We start from the raw sequence: 20,000 nt of genomic DNA on the forward strand, positions 1-20,000 counted from the left end.
TTGTGTGCCGTTACAACTTCACATGGTCCGTTAGGTCAGCTGACAGCCATGGGAGGAGGGCCAGATGGGGGAAACTCTACCCCAGGACGGAGCCCCCTGTCCTGGGCCTCCGCTCTCCGGGGTTCCCCCCTCTGTCAGTTCCTCTCTGGTTCTCCATGCTGGAGTCATGGATGGGGGTGTACTGTGTGTGTGTGTGTGTGTGCCCCAGAACAGACCTATTTAAGAGGAGTTATTTAAGAGTCCATTTGACCAGGTCCCTGGAGCGCCTCCCTCTCCTGCATCCTGTGGAGTCGTGCTGAGGAGAGGAGAGGTGTGGGACGTTAGATGTATGGCTCTCGCTGCTCGGACAGGGTCAGGGGGTTAGTGGGTCAGAATGCTGCTGTTCTTTTCCTACACTAACTACAGAGACACAGACTCCCACAGGTACATCCCAGACTCCTCTTCTCCCTCCTGGCTCCCAAAACCGTGGAACAAACTCCCCGTTGCAGTCAGAACTCAGACACAATTCTCTTCCGTATGCTCTGGAAACGCACCTCTTCTCAGACTCCACCTCAGCCCCGTAGCACTAGTCCCAGTTATGATGACCAACATGCAGACATAACGTGTTAAGATGCACAGATGTTCACATGTTAATGTTGTTCCCATGCTTTGTTTGTGTTCTTGACCACAGTGTTAACATTTAAATAGAAGGTTATTTAGACAGATGCTAGGTTCATATTTTTACGGGCTAGGGACTCGAACCCACGATTACCGGTAGGTTGTAAATTGTACAGACACGCTCTCGCTGTGAGGTTTTCGCGCTCTTCTCAATAATGTAGGGCAAAACGCTTCGTCTTAGCCGGTCACGCTGTCCTTATAGTGACGCCTACGCAGACCACCGGGGAGACATTTTAAAGATGTCTTTCCTCTGCCATATGTCATCCTGTTATGCTTTAACGAAAACAAAAACTGCAGATGTGCAACGGCATCCAAACCACTCATGAACCTTGGCATCCCTATTCTTTGGCAAGCTCACAACCCGACGCGTTACGAGCTTGTATAGATCGGCTATTTTCTAGTTTTCCCGTCCACGAATTATACATTTATATCGTTCAAGTGGTTCAGTCTTGTTTGGACAGCCAGGGCCAGGGTGCCTGTAACGCATAGTGACCCATGATGACCCTGCAATGCACGCACGGACAGAAGTAAGGATATTACTTCTTCTGGAAGCTGTCCCCTGTACTGTATACATACAGCATGTCTTCTGGAAGCTGTCCCCTGTACTGTATACATACAGCATGTCTTCTGGAAGCTGTCCCCTGTACTGTATACATACAGCATGTCTTCTGTCTACCTCCAAACTTCCCCAGGCAACACCTCTACTGTCCTTTTACGGTGTGTGTGTGTGTGTGTGTGTGTGTGGAACTGACTTGACTCCAGTGAGGGTTTTTTGGGCGCGGTGCGAAGCAGCTCCCATGATCGATCTCCTACATTTCTCAACCAAAAGTTCCTCCTCACGTGAACCTTGTTGGACCGGTCTTCCATTGTTGTTCGACACCGCTGCTTAATCTCACTGAGCCGAGGTTGGGTTGTCGGAGCCAAGACAGCTCTTTCTCAGTCAGTGGCCTAGTGCTCTAGTGCTGCACTGAGCACACACTTCATCTGGATAACCATGGATAGAGAGAGAGAGATGCTTGGGAAGATAAACTGTCTCTGAAGTCTGGTCAAGAACGACCTCGGATAGTTTATCTGTGTTTTACGGTTTCTTCTCATGACCGTCTGTCTGTCTGTCGGTCTTTCCGTCTGTTGGTCTGTCGGTCTTTCTGTCTGTTGGTCTGTCTTTCTGTGCGCACACTCACTCCCACTCCCACTCCCCCTCGGTGGTGGTTAGCGAGGAAGAGAGAAAGATCCCTCTCGCTGAGTGTGAATGTGCTTCATTGCCTTTTTAGTGCTTGGACTTTCCATCCACAGAGCAGCAGCAGCCACAGCCAGGCAGGCATGTGTAGAATGTGTCCCCTCGCCTGGGGTTAAGACTCTGAGGAACCATTTAGCCTCGACACACACACCCGCGTACGCACGTCGTCCCAGAGTCAAGACACACACACACACACACACACACACACACACACACACACACACACACGTCTTTGAACGAGGGCCAATGTATGCAGTCTGGCTGGCTTGGCGGTGTGCGTGTCCCTCAAGGACTGACTGGTGACTTAAGCAAAAAGCCTCACACATACACTTCTGACAGCTAATTCAACTTTTTCCTCCTGGACACACACGGGGGGACAGTAGTAATTCAGTGTGTGTGTGTGTGTGTGTGTGTGTGTGTGTGTGTGTGTGTGTGTGTGTGTGTGTGCGTGTGTGTGTGTGTGTGTGCGTGTGCGTGTGTGTGTGCGCGTGTGTCCTAAAGCCCTAGGCAATTGCTGTCAAGGCTGTGATTGTCAAAAGGACAGCAAGTTTGCAGTGACTGCCCTTTTGGGATGTGACCCCAATTTCTCTATGCACGCACGCACACGCACACACACGCACACACACGCACACACACACACACACACACACACACACACACACACACACACACACACACACACACACACACTCTTACTGAGATACACACACGTCACCTCTAGCTGAGACCCCTGGCCGGCTCTGATCCTGGTGACAGATGGAATTAGCAGTAATTATGTCCTCATTAACTCCAGCCTGCTCTGTAATCCCCTGTAATGCCTAAATTCTGCTGCCGTGTGTGTGTGTGCGTGTGCATGTGTGCATGCACCCAGCTATCACAAACTGTTCCTTTTCACATCATAAAAAAGGCGATGGAGAGTAAATAACTTATATAAACGTCAGCAGAGGAAATTAATTTCTCGTTTGGTGTTTACTCGCCACACACCGCGCACAGGGAGGCTGTCCTGTGAATCACATCCTGTCAGTGGCTTACTATGAAGTGTTTTACACAGTAAATACAAGACCTTGTCCGTGTAGCTCATTCAAAGCCCTTTCTGTTGACATCATTAAGCCAATATAAGACCTGAGGTCGATTCTACAAATAAAAGAATGCCTTCTAAATCAGTATTTTAAATCTTCCTGCCAAAGGACCCCCAAATTGATATGTATTTGGCCCGCGGACGACTCCCCCATCTGACATGTTTTTTGTGCCAGGTACCCCCCAGAAGAGAAGTATTAATGTGTTTAAGGGGAATACCACTCATTTTCAACATTAAACTGTGTCATTAATATACCGTAGTAATAGTTGTTGTGTGGAAATAATAAAAAAAAAGAATGTCCCCCCCCCTTCTGTCTAGCCTAGAACCGGAGGTCTAGAACTTGAGATCATGTGATCAGTGACACCTGCAGAGTACACACTTTAAGCACTCGCAAGTGTCATAAGCTCATATAGCGTATTGTAAGCTTTCTATTGATGGGTGAATGTTCCCCCAGAATAGGCATGCTAGTGCCTGGGGTTCGAGTGTTTAATCTCTAAAGCGGCCCTGGGGCGTTCGTTATACTGTCGGTTGTCTTCAGATTTGCAGATGACACGGTGACATTTCAAAGGTTCAGTACTCTGCCCCGCAGCCAAGTGTCAAAATTGACATCTCAGTGGCAGTGCAACACATTGAGTCCCTGTGCTGCAAAATGCCTGAGTGTTAATTTAACTCTCTTGAGTGTGAACAAAATGTTACAAGTGGTCACAAATCTATACATTAACACTACCTCATTATACGTATTGACTAAGAGAACATCAAATAAATCCTAAACCTTGCTTAAGATATACACTATATTGTCCAATACATTTGACATAAAATGAAAATTTGCCTTATAAATTGCCAATAAAAACATCATTACATAGATACATTTAAATACTATATATATATATATTATGGGCCGAGGGGATTACTGGAGGTGGTAGAGCTATTTAAACATTTTCTTATTTAAAATGTCCACAGCAATTGGCACAAACGGAACTACTAATGGCACTCTAAACCTCCTGCCGGATGGTAAGAGGTCAAATTCAGGGCGAAGAGGGTTGGGTAGAGTCATTGTAAATCTGAATTGCCTTTTTGGTTTTGGAGCGGTTGCATGTATATGTCTGTATATTATGTATAAGTTGCAATTAAAAAGAACTGCACAGCTGATTATTCTCAGGATGAGAACACCCAGAGCAGCAGATGGCTGATGACCTGATACCTATAATAACGCCGTTGGAATGACATCTTTAATCTATGCCCCGATGTAGCAGCCTGTACTGTACATGTGCCGTTGTGTTTATTGTTCAAACAAGTCTCATTTTCCAATTGGAGATAGATAGGTAATGTATACATATACAGTACGCCTTGTCATCACAAGCCAAGATATCCAGCACAATATTATGTCTTTGCTGGTCAGCTGTGTTGGTAGTTTGAGACTGTCATGGTCTGGGGTTGTTAATGCACATTATACAGTACAGCTACAGTACATAGCCCTATATGGTGTGTGGTTATGTACAGTACATAGCCCTATATGGTGTGTGGTTATGTACAGTACATAGCCCTATATGGTGTGTGGTTATGTACAGTGCATAGCCCTATATGGTGTGTGGTGATGTGTGCAGCAGGCTACAGCGAAATAAATCGGTGTGTAGAGAGCACATGTCTGCTGCCTGCAAATGTAGAATGCTAATATATAGCGATTCATTTGCACATGATTTTAAATGGATGTACAGTTAATTAATATCTTAATATCATTCCATATTCCCTGCCCCTTATTCCTTCCGCTTAATAATTGGGTGGTAAGCGATTTTCTGCTGTAAGGAAGGACAAGCTGCTCTGATTATAGTGCTCAACGATGGTCAACAGGCCTGTGTGTGTGTGTGTGTGTGTGTGTGTGTGTGTGTGTGTGTGTGTTTGTGCGTGCGTGCGTGTGTGTGTGTGTGTGTGTGTCTCTGATAAGCCGGTGAAGTGGTCCAGGGTTCCATATTGTTTGCCATCTGTGCCTGACAGCTACACACAAACCCTTTCTTTGAATCTTATCAGGTAGATATAGAAGCCCTCCTCAATGAGGGAGCGAGTGCACACGGAACACGTGTGAATGATGTGAGCTCATGTATGCGTCTCACTCGGCCGGTTGTTTTTCCCCGCATGTGTGTGTGCTGTATATAGCGTTCCATTACACGTTAAATATACATACAACGGTGGGCTGTTTTTTCAGGCTCCGTCACGCAGATGGTCTGCTGCACTCAGCCAAACGATGGACACAGTCACTGGACCCGCCAACACTACCAGGCCTTGACCGCAGCTAATAGTGCTGCTATAGAGCAGTGGCCTTCAACCCGTTTCATACCAAGGTCCATTGCTTATTCGGTATTTGAGCCACGGACCACCATTTGACGACATTCAGCCTCTCAGACCCAAAACCTTTTTTATTTTGTTATCGTTGAATACGATTTTGTCCACAATTCCATGCTGTATTGATGTGGTAACTAATAGTAGAGACAAACATCTAATTGTGTAGATGTTTTGTAAATTAATTAAGTAATGCAGATGTCTAACAATAATTTCATTCTTGGGAGTAAAATGAAACCAACTCTGGTTACCAACTCTTCATCATTTATCTGGAGACCACCCGGAACCCCCTCAAGGACCACTGGTTTAAACCACCAACCACTGCTCTATAGCAATGATTACTATGGGAATATAGAGCTATTTAACACTTATTTTAACCCCCCAAAAATACAACTTAAAGCACTTTTACAGTGATGTAAATAGGTTTTCAATGTAATGAGTCCCGGGATGCAGGGGTGGTCTTTTAGATGAGTCCCAGGGACATTTTATGAGACCCACTTTGACTTTAGGAGTCATTTTGCCATTTTTACAAATTGCAGCATTTAACTATAATGATTATAACTAAAGCTATCAAAATAAAGTAGAATAAAAAACAGTACAGTAATACAGTAGTGCATCCCGTGGATGCAGAGGCCGTTGTTTTATTGCGTCTCTTAACTATAAACTGCGTTTTGGGATGCAAAATTCACCCTATTTTAGCGTAATGGATACACGTGTACACTGTCAACAGTTACAAATGGATAGATTACCACGCGCGTGTCAGTGTGCATCAGTGTAATTATGTGATAAAAATGTGTCTCTTCCCTTTTAAAACGCAAGCCCTTTCCCCTGAAGTGGAATGGTTTATTGACTTCTACTGATGACTTAACCATCATTGTGTAATCATACAAGCACAGTATGCTGTGCGGTTTCACTCCAGCGGTTTTTAAAGGGGAGGTGTGGTGGTGGTGGAAATAAGGGACTGAAAACCTGGACAAGACAGACGTTTTAAAAACCAGCTGCAGATGTGGCCTCTGGCTGTCTCCTCTTCTCTTTTTTTATTATACCTTTAGCTCACATTTAATATATATATATATATATATATATATATATATATATATATATACTGTGTATTCTACATTATATCATCATACTAAATCATATACTAAAGAAGGATGCTATGTGAATAATCTTACCTTTGAGTCATCGTTATATGCTTGCTTTGACGTCAATGGGGATATTCCCGGTAGAACCTGTCTATCCCGGTGGTTGGATGTTGTGGTCTATTTTTAGGTAGCAGGTTAATTGTGTGGCAGGAGGGTGTGTCCACTCATTGTCCCTGAACCATGACCTTCACAAGGTCTGTTCCCAGTGGTGGAAACTTGGGTATTTCCATTGTACTATACTTTTGTCAGAGATGTAGTGCAGATGTAGCGATGTGACCGATGCTTTGTGAGCTTGTACGTCTCTCATTTTCCAAAAGATATTTTATAAATGTTAGACACAATGATAACATTCTGCATAATGAGAACTTTTACTTTTGGTACTTTGAAGCCACTTTTGTACTTTTACTACATTTGGAGTCCCAGACTTTTACTTATGTTTCTACATTGCAGTATTGAGACTTTATTTAAGCAAGAAATGTGAGTACATTTCTTCCACTGCAGGTTCCCATTTGTTCACGTACGCAACTACGCACACGTACACACATACTTTGCCTCACTTAAGTGAATTCATCCAGCAGTCTGGAGGTTGAATAATGACTCTAGTGAATAAAGCAGGTTTTTCTTGCTGCCTGCTGCCCACACTGCCAGCCTGGCACTGCCCTAATTTCCATTTCCCCCCTCCACCAATCACTGGAACGTACGTACTGTACTGTACTGTACGGTCTGATTTAGCCATTCCGGGGCTGTGCCATGCATGTGAAGGCTGTGTGGATTTATTTTTTAATAGGGATGGAAAGTTCCTGTCCACTTTGGGACAGACTGCAGAAACACTTTCCACCCAGTGGGGAAAAGTGCCCTGTCCAAATATCATCCTGGAAAGCCACAGGGTTTTAACCTCGTCGACGGCATGACGACAGACTCGGTCAACCGCACGATCCCACAGCAGTCCATTTTTACACTCTGGGGTGTTAAGTCAACACACCAGATCATGCTCATATATGTTAAAGTCCTGCTAACCGCTCGGGACCTGGCACATCCCTGTCATTATTATTTTAGTGCTAGCGTTGTTGTAAGCTTTCAGATCTATTTTCGCTGTATTGTATGATGTGTTATGGCTTAACCCATTAAAACAGGGAATCTGTTATCATCTGCTATTTATTTTTTTAACCATTTTTGGAGAAAGTGTGAGAACTACTAATTCAGAAGGCATTTGTAGAATGGGCCTCGGGCCTTAACTGCATAAATGTCCCTATTCTGGGCTGACCATCCAACAAAACAGCAGATCGATCGACTATTTTCAGCAAAGATAAATGTAGTGCAGAGCAAAAACAGGAGGGGGCCTAATATAGAGCCCAGGGGACTCCAGTAAAGTAAGTAAACGGGGTGTAATTGGTTGAGTGGTTAACCTCAATAGAGAACATGACCTGAAAGCTTTTCCTTGTTGACATCCATCTTTCTGTGTCACCGGCTGCTTGTTTTTTTCATTACTCTCTCTCTCTCTCTCTCCATCCCACTCTCTCTCTACGGGTTATCTCCGTATGTCTGCTGCACTCGTTCTTTCTTATCTGCGGCGGCGACGCACATCAAATAAGTCTCTCCAGCGGTAATTTCCTGCCAGCTGGTGATTGGCCAGATTATTGCGGCTCAACTTCGTCGCTGGGCTGAAGGTGAACATTACTGCACAGCCACGAGAATATTCTAATTGTGAATGGTGCTGTTGCTGAACAGTGAACGTCAAGCTCACGTGGTGATATTGACCGCCAGACATGTAGGCGTTTCCTCCCATTGATCCGTTGTTTAGTAGCAGGTCGAGGATGAGTGAATTGACATCCGCTACATCCTGCATGGGCTATTGATCGGGTGATTAGTTGATTGGTCCCTTTCTCCTTGTGAAGCTCCTATGAGCGAGGGAAGGCCTGTAAATCTGTCCACCCTGTCAGCCAATCTCTCCTGACCCTGCACTCTTAACCACTTAAAACCTACACTATGACGATCGGACACCCCCCAATGTGTCTATCCTTGTCCCCTTCCTTTTGTCCGTCGACACCACCTCTCTTCGACGGAAACAGCGATCCGCAACAAGCTCACGACGTGTCGGGAAATTTTCTATCACTGGTGTCCTCTAAAGTTTAAATGTGCGTCTTGGTCATAGTTTACTGTCTTGGCCTCTGTGGAGTTAATACTAATGTTAGTTCAGAGAGGGAGCGGTCTTATCGACCCATCAGTCAGTCTGTGCCCTCTGCCGAGCAGACCATGAATACATCTCCCAGAGTGCACTGCTTCCACCGCCGCGGCCCGCGAAGCAGGGCTGCTTTGTCTTCGATGTCCGTGTTCTCTGTCTGGGTGTACTTAGTTTTATCAGTACAGCCTTATCTCTCTCTCTTTCTCTCTCTCTCTTTCTCTCTCTCTCTCTCTCTCTCTCGCTCTCTCTCTCTCTCGCTCTCTCTCGCTCTCTCTCCATCCCTCACTCCCAAAGGCTGGAAGGCAGGAGAATAGAGGAGAGGGCATACAGACAGAGACAGAATGAATTGTAAGATAATGGAGGACAAAAGAGACTAGGAGAGGGAAGAATCTAGTTTGTACATAGAAATAGAATATACTGTGAAGTTGTTGAAGCTGTGAAGTTAGGTATAGCAGCTACTGGTGGAAAAATGCTGCTGGTATATATACGATAATACAAAGATTATAGACACATTATAGGTCATTTGATGATGCTCTTGAATCAATTTTATTCTCTCCCTGCTCTCCTTTGCACTCTTTTCCTTTCTTTAAATCATTTTTTACGTTCTGCTACTGCTGTATTGTCTGAAGGAAGCCAAACACAAATTAGTTTTACTCGTATCTACCTGTTTACAAGATGTAACAACCTTGAACCTTGAGAGGAGATGAGAAAAGAGCACATAGGAGTGGAGATGGAACGAGTGGAGACGAGTGGAGAGAGGAGAGGAGGCCTTCTCAAGAGAAGGAACAAGAGAGACAAAGAGGAGAGGAGAGGAGAGGGGAGAGAGAACGAGAGAGGGCGTGAGGACGACCGTGCAACGCTCTGATAATAACGAGCAGCAGAAGAGTCCATTCATGGAGAGATCAGAGCAATTAGATCCACGCTCTGAATCCAGGAACATAGAGGGCCATTAACAAGAGCCGGCCATTTAGCTCAGTGGCATCTATTGAGCTATTCTGCCCTTGTGAGACCCTGTGTATGAGTGTGCATGTGTGTATGTGTGTGTGTGTGTGTGTGTGTGACTGTGTGCGTGTGCGTGCGCGTGCGTGTCTCTTCTCTCTGTGGCCTACGAGGAAAGGACAGACAAATGGAGTGTCTGTGAAAAGAGAATAATGCCATTTGTCCACTGTTACCACACCACGTCTTTCACAAGTGAGAAGACTGACAGAAAATAAATGTTTCATTCGTCTCTCTGCCACGTTAGGATTAGGCTGCTGGCCATTCTCTCTGTCTGTGTCTCTCTGTCTGTCTGCAGGCTGGATGGAATCCATGTTGTTCCAAAGCCGCAGTGGCTCATTTATGGACCGTCGTGTGTCTGTGTCTCGCACGCCGAAAATAGCAAATCTGTAAGCGTACAACATCATGGATGTGACAGGTTGACAGGTTGGACATCGGATATTCTTGGTGTGTGAGTATAGCCTGAGAACTCACCTTCTAGCCTCGACGACCTTGCAGGCGTATGCAATGGCTAAAATATGTAATATAGATTATTGACCTGGCATTCTATAGCATTCTACTTTATAGTTTCAATGTACAGATATTCTACTGTTAGACGGAAGTGTAGGTTCTTAGTTTACTTATGATCCTATCTATTTAAATATATTTGATGCACTGTATTACCTTGTTTTGTTCTTGTTACTGTTAAGCCGCTCTGCATTAAGAGCGTCTGCTAAAAGTATAAAGTGGGTCTCTACTCGAGTGTTATAGTGATGTCTATCAGTGCTGCCTCTCTCAGACTGGTTCTATTATATACGATGTCTCAAGTGTAGCTCGAGTAGGAAACCATTTGTCGTTAATGAGCCAGAACTGGCCTTGGTGGAGCACTACAAAGCCAATATGTGGCACACGGCCTGTCCTGGGCTTAGCGGTGCGCCGTCTGGCTTTGGTATGGTGAACGACACACTGGCAAGGCGCTTGGGACAGTTTGAGATGAAGGATGAGTTTAATCAAGCTAAATTGACATTTATTGCGGCCCAAATTGAATCACGCATCGATGTCCATTTGGCTCAGTGAATTACATGTGTGGGAGTAAAGCATTTCTCAATGTCACCGTCCTTTTGCCTCCAGTTGTTGGGGTTTGGTGTGCAGGCTTCGTTTTACGGGGCTAGGCTATACAGCCACAGACAGACAAATGATATTACACATGTATCACCAGGATGAGCCCTTGTGGTTTATGGCCACATCCAAATACCAATTTGTTGCTGTCGGGTGAAAACCTTGTATGTCCAAAAAACGTTTCTTTTGCTTTAGTATTAAAACATAAAAACATTCATATACCGTACATGACGATAGGAGGTTTCTGCCCAACAGCGACAATGTGTTCATTATTTCATCCTATGTGTATATTCATTTAATCATTTCACACATACATGATGTCAGATAATTTGACATATCTGACGTGAATTGTGCGTGCTCGTGTCTGTGTGCGTGCGACCCGTGCGTGCGTGCGCGCGCATGTGTAACTAATGAGTTTTTTTGTCTCTGTGTTACATTCAGTATGAGGCGAGGGTATAGGCCGGTGCCAATTAAGATAAATGAAGACGTGACAGGCAGGTGATTTGAGTGAGATTAATTAAGGCGCTGGCAGTCAGATGGCAGCTAATCTGAGACAGGGGGATGTAGTAGACGAGTGGGCTGCTAATATTAGCCTGTAATTGTCAGCCAGAGAGAGAGAGAGAGAGAGAGAGAGACAGATGGAACAGAGTTGAGCAGCTGCTGTTGAGGGAAAGATGAAAGGAGAGGAGAACAGTTGCATTCTGAGGTGGAGAAAAGGTGAGAGATGCTCTTGTGAACCATGAATCGGGTGAATATGAATGTGAACATGGATACGAGAACATTTTGCAAACCGCGATTCACATGACCTTGAAGCGACCCTTCACCACACATCCACCACATCGACTCATCTTCTTCAGACGTGGGCGACTTCTGAGAAAACACTCACAAAGTCTGAGCACACACATTTCCTTCCTTGAGATGAGTCAGCAGCCTCATTGGCACTTAAGACTCTGAGACACACACACACACACACACACACACACACACACACACACACACACACACACACACACACACACAATTGCGTTGTCTCATAATGTCTACGGTTCTTAGGTTCCTCCTGGCGCCCCGCACAGCGACTCATCTCCTATTTGAGAGAGAGAGAGCCTGAGGCGTCTTCTGGTCTCTGAGCTAAAGCTGCCTGAAATGAAACATCTCCTCCTCCTCAGCCTGATGGATCTGGGAATGCGTTGTCTTCAATTAGCTTTCCGATATGCATCTTATATTACCGGAGAGAGGGATATTTTATTCACTACCTTCCTTACTTTTCGAAGAGATCTTCTTCTCATGCGTGCCCCGGGGGATAACTGCCACAACGGCTGAGACGTTCTCTCTTTGTCTCGGTCTCTCTCTCTCTCTCTCTCTCTCTCTCTCTCTCTCTCTCTCTCTCTCTCTCTCTCTCTCTCTCTCGGCATAGCCTTTTAGCGAATGCTTAACCACTTAAACCCCAGGAATGCTAGGGTTCATGTGGTTGTTTTTTCTTTTACAAATTAACTGCTAAAAGTATTCTTATACCTGGCCCATCTCTCTGCCGTGAGTGTGCCTGTTTTATCTCAGTCATTTCACTCACAGTAAACACCACACCCACTCTTGTTTGTTTCATCACATCTGCGTAATGTTCAACAGAGAGGGAGGTTTGGTGTTATCGTGAACAAAGCACTTGTGAACCGCAGATGGTTCTCTGTGAAGTGAATAACAGGATATGGAAGGGAAAGGTATTGCTTAGACTCTTAAGCAGTACCTTTCCCTTCCATATCCTCTAAGCCTCGGAGGGATGGTGTCTTTAAACCACAGCTCTGCCTCCCGGAGAGACAGACGCGGAGCGTTCATCTCTGCATGAGGCGTTCTTCACACACACAGGAATGAATGACATGCACATGTGTGCTGCACAGCAGCACAGTACAGAGCAGTACGCATGCAACACGCACAAATACACTTTTTTCCCCACCTATATACGCTAGTGTGACATGTTTGTTCACCTTGTGAGGTACGCTGTGTTTGTGTCTGGAGGACAGAATCATGGCGTCGAAACACTGCAAGATGCAGTCACAACACAAGACTTTACAGGCGTGTGGTTAAGATCATAGAGAAACTTTGTGGGCGTGTTCACATCATATTGAAACTTTAAGATAGGTGTGATCAGAGCATTGGTGGCTGGTTTGGGTTGTGTGGATAATTATATGATACATGATGTCACTACTAGCAGGTTAGAAGTTGACCATGCCCTAGTTATGCTTATTATATACATCTGAGATAGTTCCAACCAAAAACTTAAATACAGGTAAAAGTCTGGAATTCAAAATGTACGTAATTAAAAGCACTTAGTTCCATTCCACCACAGACTGTGTGATCCCTTGGCAACATGATGGTCTGTGGTACTATATCAGTTACCTTGAAGAGCGTGTTTGGATGCTGTGACTGTCTGAAGACACCAAGGCTCAGTGTGCTTTCAGGAAACCATGACCTCAGAGGGTGTATCTCCTTATCTTCAATTTCCCCCTTATACTGTACATTTTATTTTGAAATGGCCGTGCAGCAGCCAATTCAGACATGAAACTCTCCCATTTCAATGTTTACCCCCACCCCCGTCTAGACCAAGTGGTCCCCAGGCAGGGGTCCTTGAGGGGGTTCCATCCAGGGGGGTCCCTTTACAGGTCTGTAACTTCTAGAGTTAGAATAGCATTTTATATTCAGCTATTAGTCGTCTTACACAAACATGAAATTTCCATTGACGTTGAATGTAGAATTTACGTCATATGTGTCTGACTCTCTCACTTCACACGGGTGTGATTTTGACAGTGTAGCTCGGCGTCCCGAAGAGGATGATCTGTGGCCTAATGATGCAAGGTTGACACTCACTGGTCTAGACATCCAGAGGCAGAATGGGGAAGGGGCATGGATGGACCCCCACCCTATCCACCACCCTTACCCCTCTGTCAGTTCCCCTCCGGGGCACAGTGTGTGTGTGTGTGACCCACACAGGCACCCATCCGGAAGACCCTCGCTCCACCCTTATCCCCCCACATAGATCAGCCCATGCCCTCATTGCCCTATACCTACATACCATCCCACCCCGACTCCCTGACCATGACCTATTTACATATCTAAACACACACACACACACACACACACACACACACACACGCACGCAGACATGCCCAAATACAATTTCCAGATGAGCCCTGTAAACTCCCCCCAAGCCTATTAAACCTTTATTTACTGGAATCATACTTCTGAATAACAGGTTAAAGAGAGACTTCCATATGAATATTACCAAGACATACATTTCAGGCGATTTCAGACATTTTTCCTATTATTAGTTTAACGATCTTGTTGTTGAGTTGACATTAGATACATATTATTATTATTATTATACCGCTGGATGTTCCAGACAGTAGCTGCTTGGATGTCTGGCTCGGTTAATCATGGATAATATTGTCGTTAGAGATTTGACGTGTGGCTGTAGCGTACATCCACTGTACAAACAGCCCTGATCCATGCTGATAATGCATTAGCGCGGCAGGATTTTCTACACGTCTTGCAAGAGAGCAGCGAGAGTGCAGAAGTATTCCAAAAGACAGACTTCTGTCTGTTGTGCATATGCACGCAGGCACAATTCAATGCTGAGATTGTACAAAATGGACCCTCTTAGAGTTAAATTAACACTGTTAAAAACACTGGTGTATGTCCTGTCTGTTACGATCAGATTTGATATTGTTGCGGCCGTACAGAAACCTTGTATCTCCATATTTCATATTTCATATTTTGTATTATATTTTCATATATGTTTCACTTCCTTTTCCTTTCCTTTTTCCTGTCTATTTTATTCTTATAAGGTATGACAGGGTCACGCTAAAGTATCGAAATAATGAACCAATAAAATGTATTAACATGAGCTTGAGACAAAAAATAAACTTTTATTTTAGACACACAAGGTTTACGGTAGCGACGATATATGCATTTATAGCTGACATATGTCTGATACGGTACTATTTTAACACACTTTTTTTTTGCATAAGTGCGTGCGTGGGCGCGGGTTGATAAGCGCAGCGTCGTGACTAGACTAACAGCCTGCAGTCTTAATATACATGTATGTAATATTATGTGTGAAAGTTATTTATGGAATGTTACGACGTAGCGCAGTCAGCGCTGAAAACAAAGTCTAGTCTATGAATATTTGATCAAAAGGCTAGCTGGGAGACATCAAGCCAAGTATAGGAGCTTTTACTGATTCCACTGACTGGACTGCTGGCCTGCATGGTAAAACTGCAGCACACGTTCAGCAAACTGGCACACATTGCATTTGCTCATTAAGACATTTTTGGGTACGCGTGGATGCTGTGTGCAGGGGCTAATGGTTGTGCCTAAAATAGGATTCATGCCTCCTCCTGTGTATGCCCCAGCCTGTTTGCTGTTGTAGATGGCTTAGATTTAACGAGGCTAATTACCACATCCTGGCTCATGTTGTGATACTTTTTGTCCACCGTTTAGTGTTTGCGGTGCCGGTTATTATTACTGCAAAAGTGTACGGACTCCTGAATCGCTACCCCCCTGACCTCCTGTCTAACAGAGTGTACAGACTCCTGAATCGTTACCCACCATGACCTCCTGTCTAGGGTGCATGGCGCAGTGTCCAGCCAGCCAGCCTCATCCTCTCTCTCTCTCTCTCTCTCTCTCTCTCTCTCTCTCTCTCACCTTACCATGTGGCCTGTGGGAGGCCTCCGTAGAAGTCCACGTTTCTGATGTGACACCAAAGTGCCATTCGAAGCATTCTTGTTTAGACGCAGTCTTGAGCCTTGAGCAGCGTCCCAGACTACCTTGAGCAGTGTCCTGTTGGCAATGTCAACGGGACACTGTTCTTTGTGTTAAAAGACAATATTTTTTTAATATTTCTTTTCTGACATTGAGCTTGAGGCCAAACGTCCTGCACTCCATTCCTACTGCCAGTAGTAGTTCTCTTCCTAGCCCGAGTCAACTTCATCTGTTTCAGTTTGTCCTCTGATTGCACAAGGGTCTTCTAAAGGCCTATTCATACTCCAGTTTTAGGTGATAAGGTGACCACCGAAAACTACAACATGACGTCACACTGCGGTGATAAGAGAGTAAAGAGACTCACCGCTCACCTAAACACATCTCTCTGTTTTTACTAGCCACCGTTTCTGTGGTCACCTCATCACCTAAAACTGTAGTATGAATAGGCCTTAACTTTACAGTATTGTATTGTACAGTATTACAGTATATGTTCTGATGTATTGTCTTTGTGTTTTTCTGCAGCTGGGACGAGAGCAGCTCCATCAGCAGCGGTTTGAGTGACGGCTCGGACAACCTCAGCTCCGAGGAGTTCAACACGAGTCCCACCCTCAACTCCCTTCCCACCACTCCCATTGGCTCCCGCAGAAACTCAGCTGTGGTGGTAAGTGCAACACATGCGTGCACGGCACGCACGCACTCACTCACACACACATACACACACACACGCACACACACACACACACACACACACACACACACGCACACACACACACACACACACACACACACACACACACACACACATTGACACAGCTGTGTGGTGTTGATGGATTGGCCACAGAACAGCGCCAAACTGTTAATCCAGAGCAGTATTGATGAGGCGCTGAGTGATTTGTAATACACACTCTATCAACATGTTCTAGTGAACATGCACACACATGCTCACTCTCTCTCTCTCTCCTCTCTCTCTCTCTCTCTGTCATTCTCTCATGCACACGCATGCACGCACACACACACACACACACACACACACACACACACACACACACACACACACACACACAGGAGCTAATAGGACATTATGTCCTGCAGGAATCACGGACCCATGCAGACTTGTTGTGTATTCAAGGCACGCACGGCGATGTTTATCACCTCTGCAGTGATCGATATGCAGCGTGCAATGCTGCATGATGCATGCTGCAGAGATGCACCGTGTGCATGCTGCAGAGATACACCGTGTGCATGATGCATCATGCAGCCATGCACATGGTGTGCATGGCTGCATGCTGCAGAGATGCACCATGTGCATGGCTGCATGCTGCAGAGATGCACCATGTGCATGCTGCATGATGCACCATGCGACCATGAGGACACTGCATTGCTTTAGTTTAGTGCATTCCTTCCTGAGTATTATATATCTGAGTAGTACATGTACATGTATTTCTGCACGTTGGTGCAGTGGATCAGAGCCCTTGACAATCTAGAAAGCGCTCGCGGGAGTCGCGGCCCGCCCGTCTGATCTGATCTGATCTGATCTGATTTTCAGAAAATTGATTGATTGATTGACTGAATAGTTTATTAGACAGAAATGTAAACAGCAACAGAGTACAGTCAAACACTTGGTCTAAAAGCATAGCACCAAAACAAAGTTGTTGCGTTCTTGTTTCCATTTGGGACCTGAATTACAAAGAGCACGTTTGTTTTCAATCAATCAAGCAATCCTAAATCGTTCCTTTATTGGTATCACAATGAAAACTAATTTTTCTGTTTTTAAAGAAAAAAAAACATATTCTTTCATGTTAATGTTATCATTGAAATCTTAGTGCTTTGCCAATTATTTCTGGGGGCCCGCTTTCAATACCCTCCTGGCCAACCAGTGGGCCTCGGCCCACAGGTTGAGAACCAGTGCTTTAGTGGAGCATTTCAAGGCTGCGATTCTCTCAGCTCCCACCCAGGGATCTGTCTGTAACTGTGTGGGTGCCAGCCTGTTTCTGTAGGTGTGCGTGTGTTTATTTGTACGTGCATTTTCCCAATCTGTCTGATGTAGGTCACACCTCCACATTAGTGTGGGCTGTATTGATGAAGTGGTGGGAGTTGAGAGAAAGAGAGAGAGAGAGAGAGAGAGAGAGAGAGAGACGGAGAGAGACGGAGAGAGAGAGAGAGACAGACAGACATACTGTACAGATAGAGAGAGAGAGAGGAGAATCGGGGTAACCATGGCAACCAACACACGGGGATGCTGAGATTGCGGAACGGGCCTTTGTCTTTTCGTTGTACTGAAGGACATGACAGGAACACAACCATCTGTACATACAGTATACGGTAGATAATCACGCATGCACGCACGCACACACGCACGCATGCACGCACACACACACACACACACACACACACACACACACACACACACACACACACACACACACACACACACTCACATGAATACATGCAGGCATACATTACACACAGGGCCATCTGTAGCCCTGCATCCGGGCCAGTCAGCCGGACGAAAAGCGGGGCACCTCCCTCCTCCTCCAAGCCTTGTTGTGGTAGTCATAGTAACCCCCCCTACAGCATCATTACCATGGCAACCAGGCATCATCAGCCCACGTCCCACCTCGGTCTGATAGTGTTCCAAAAAGGACAAAATGTTCAATGTTCCCTTTTTCTTCTTCTTAACCAGTTAGAATCGTAGAATCCTTCAGTGGTCATTCATCCACCTGTAACTGTCACCGTAATGACAAGTTACTGGACCGTAGACTTATAAATACTAATTAGTACTTAATAATACTTACTTACTTGTGTTTTTTGGCATTAAATGCGACAGGCCTATAAAACTGAGAGTGTACAATATAATCTCTCTCAAAGTTTTTCTTCTTTTTTAAAAGATTTATTTGGCTTTTATGCCTTTATTGATAGTACAGTAGGTAGACATGAAACAGGGAGAGAGAGAGATGGGGAGTGCACACAGGGAGAGAGAGAGAGAGAGAGATGGGGAGTGCACACAGCAAAGGCCTCGAACCCGCAATGCACTGTCAGGCTTCATTGCGGAGATTGGAGCCTATAGTGTTATAGAGTTTGTGCATCAGTCTTATTAGCACAGTTTTTGTCACACACACAGTATATTATAAGTATTTATTAAACTCCTTGGGTCCATAACAGTGGACCCATATGACCATTTTATTACAGTTACGTTTATGTGTCCCCCCCCCCCCCCAGTGTCTCAATAAGCACGAGAATGCCTCTGAGGAAATTACAATGTTTTATCAACATTGTGCACTCCTTTTGTTCCAACACTGTAGAACACACGCACACACACACACACACACACACGCAGTGCTCCTACACATTCCTGGTGCGATGTGAACCTGTCCATGGGGGTCTATTGGTTTTAATAAAAAGAGGAATTCCAACATATGAGTCTCCAGGGCAACTGGCGTGTTCAATGTGTACTGAGCATGGAGCTGTGACGTATGCATGCACACACACACACACACACACACACACACACACACACACACACACACACACACACACACACACACAGGCCCTCTGGGCGCTGTGTATAACCGTTGCACCATGCAGACACCTTGTTGAGCCTAAAGCAGAATTTCCCTTAGGCCCTTCCTTCTCCACCGGGGTTGAACCGGTTCACTTGTTTTCCCGCCTAATAGAGTTTCCACTGAAAATGAATTAAACCAAAAAAATGGCCGCCGGTTCCATGAAAGCACCAAGTTTCTAATCATTCAGAACGGAACCAGTTCTAGAACGAACCAAAGTTGTTTTAGTGGAAAAGGGGCCTCTGAGAGTGTACACATCCAATTTGTACACTCTCAGAGTTATGGTGGTCCCTGAAATTAAAATGTTTCAGAATAAACCGCAGTGAGATAAACATATTTTCAATACGTATGGTGATCCGGTTCATTCGAAAATTGACCAATATTTGGACTTACATCATGTCAAGGCAACTTACACAACCCCAAACCTCTACCCTTAATAATGGCAATAATAACAGGTTCCAAATATTGAGAACATATAAATAGCAAAACAAGTTTGAAGAATGAAAAGCTTTGTGTGCGACACAGGGATCTGAGTGGGACATGAACCCTGGTTATTGACAGAGGAAGAGGGTTTGAGTGTAGGTTGACCCCAGTGACCTGCAGACACTAACCTTATCAGCCTCCAGGAGAACTGAGACCCTCCTGACCCCAATATGAACACGCACACTCATGCACACACAGACATGCACACACACGCATGCCTGCGCACACACACACATACGTATCGGCGCACGAAACCCTTTGGGTTTTCAACTGATTGTGACCCAGGGACCACCACCTTGACTAAGAATCAACCTGGGGACCACTGTTGTGTTGTAATGGGATATGGGCTAAGATTAGTGCTTTCGTAACACTTGCTATGGAATGCATCCCATGTCTATATACTGTTTCTCAAACGATGGTCCACGGACTTAACTGATAATACAGAACTGACACATGTGGCCCTACCTTGGGCGTACCA

The 20,000-nt window shown here is 45.1% G+C and overlaps 1 protein-coding gene across 5 annotated transcripts in view; it reads left to right on the top strand.

Moving 5' to 3' along the window:
• nav1a (neuron navigator 1a) overlaps positions 1–20,000 on the top strand; it is a 145,175-nt gene that overhangs the window by 86,772 nt on the left and 38,403 nt on the right. For all 5 annotated transcript variants that reach the window (XM_080763953.1, XM_080763952.1, XM_080763954.1 and 2 more), the window contains exon 9: positions 16,002–16,140. In XM_080763953.1, coding sequence (XP_080620079.1) covers positions 16,002–16,140 — 139 coding nt within the window. The remainder of the gene's footprint in view (positions 1–16,001; positions 16,141–20,000) is intronic.

This window comes from Protomyctophum bolini, assembly GCF_963924005.1.
Source record: "Protomyctophum bolini genome assembly, chromosome: 5".
Taxonomy (NCBI): Eukaryota; Metazoa; Chordata; class Actinopteri; order Myctophiformes; family Myctophidae; genus Protomyctophum; species Protomyctophum bolini.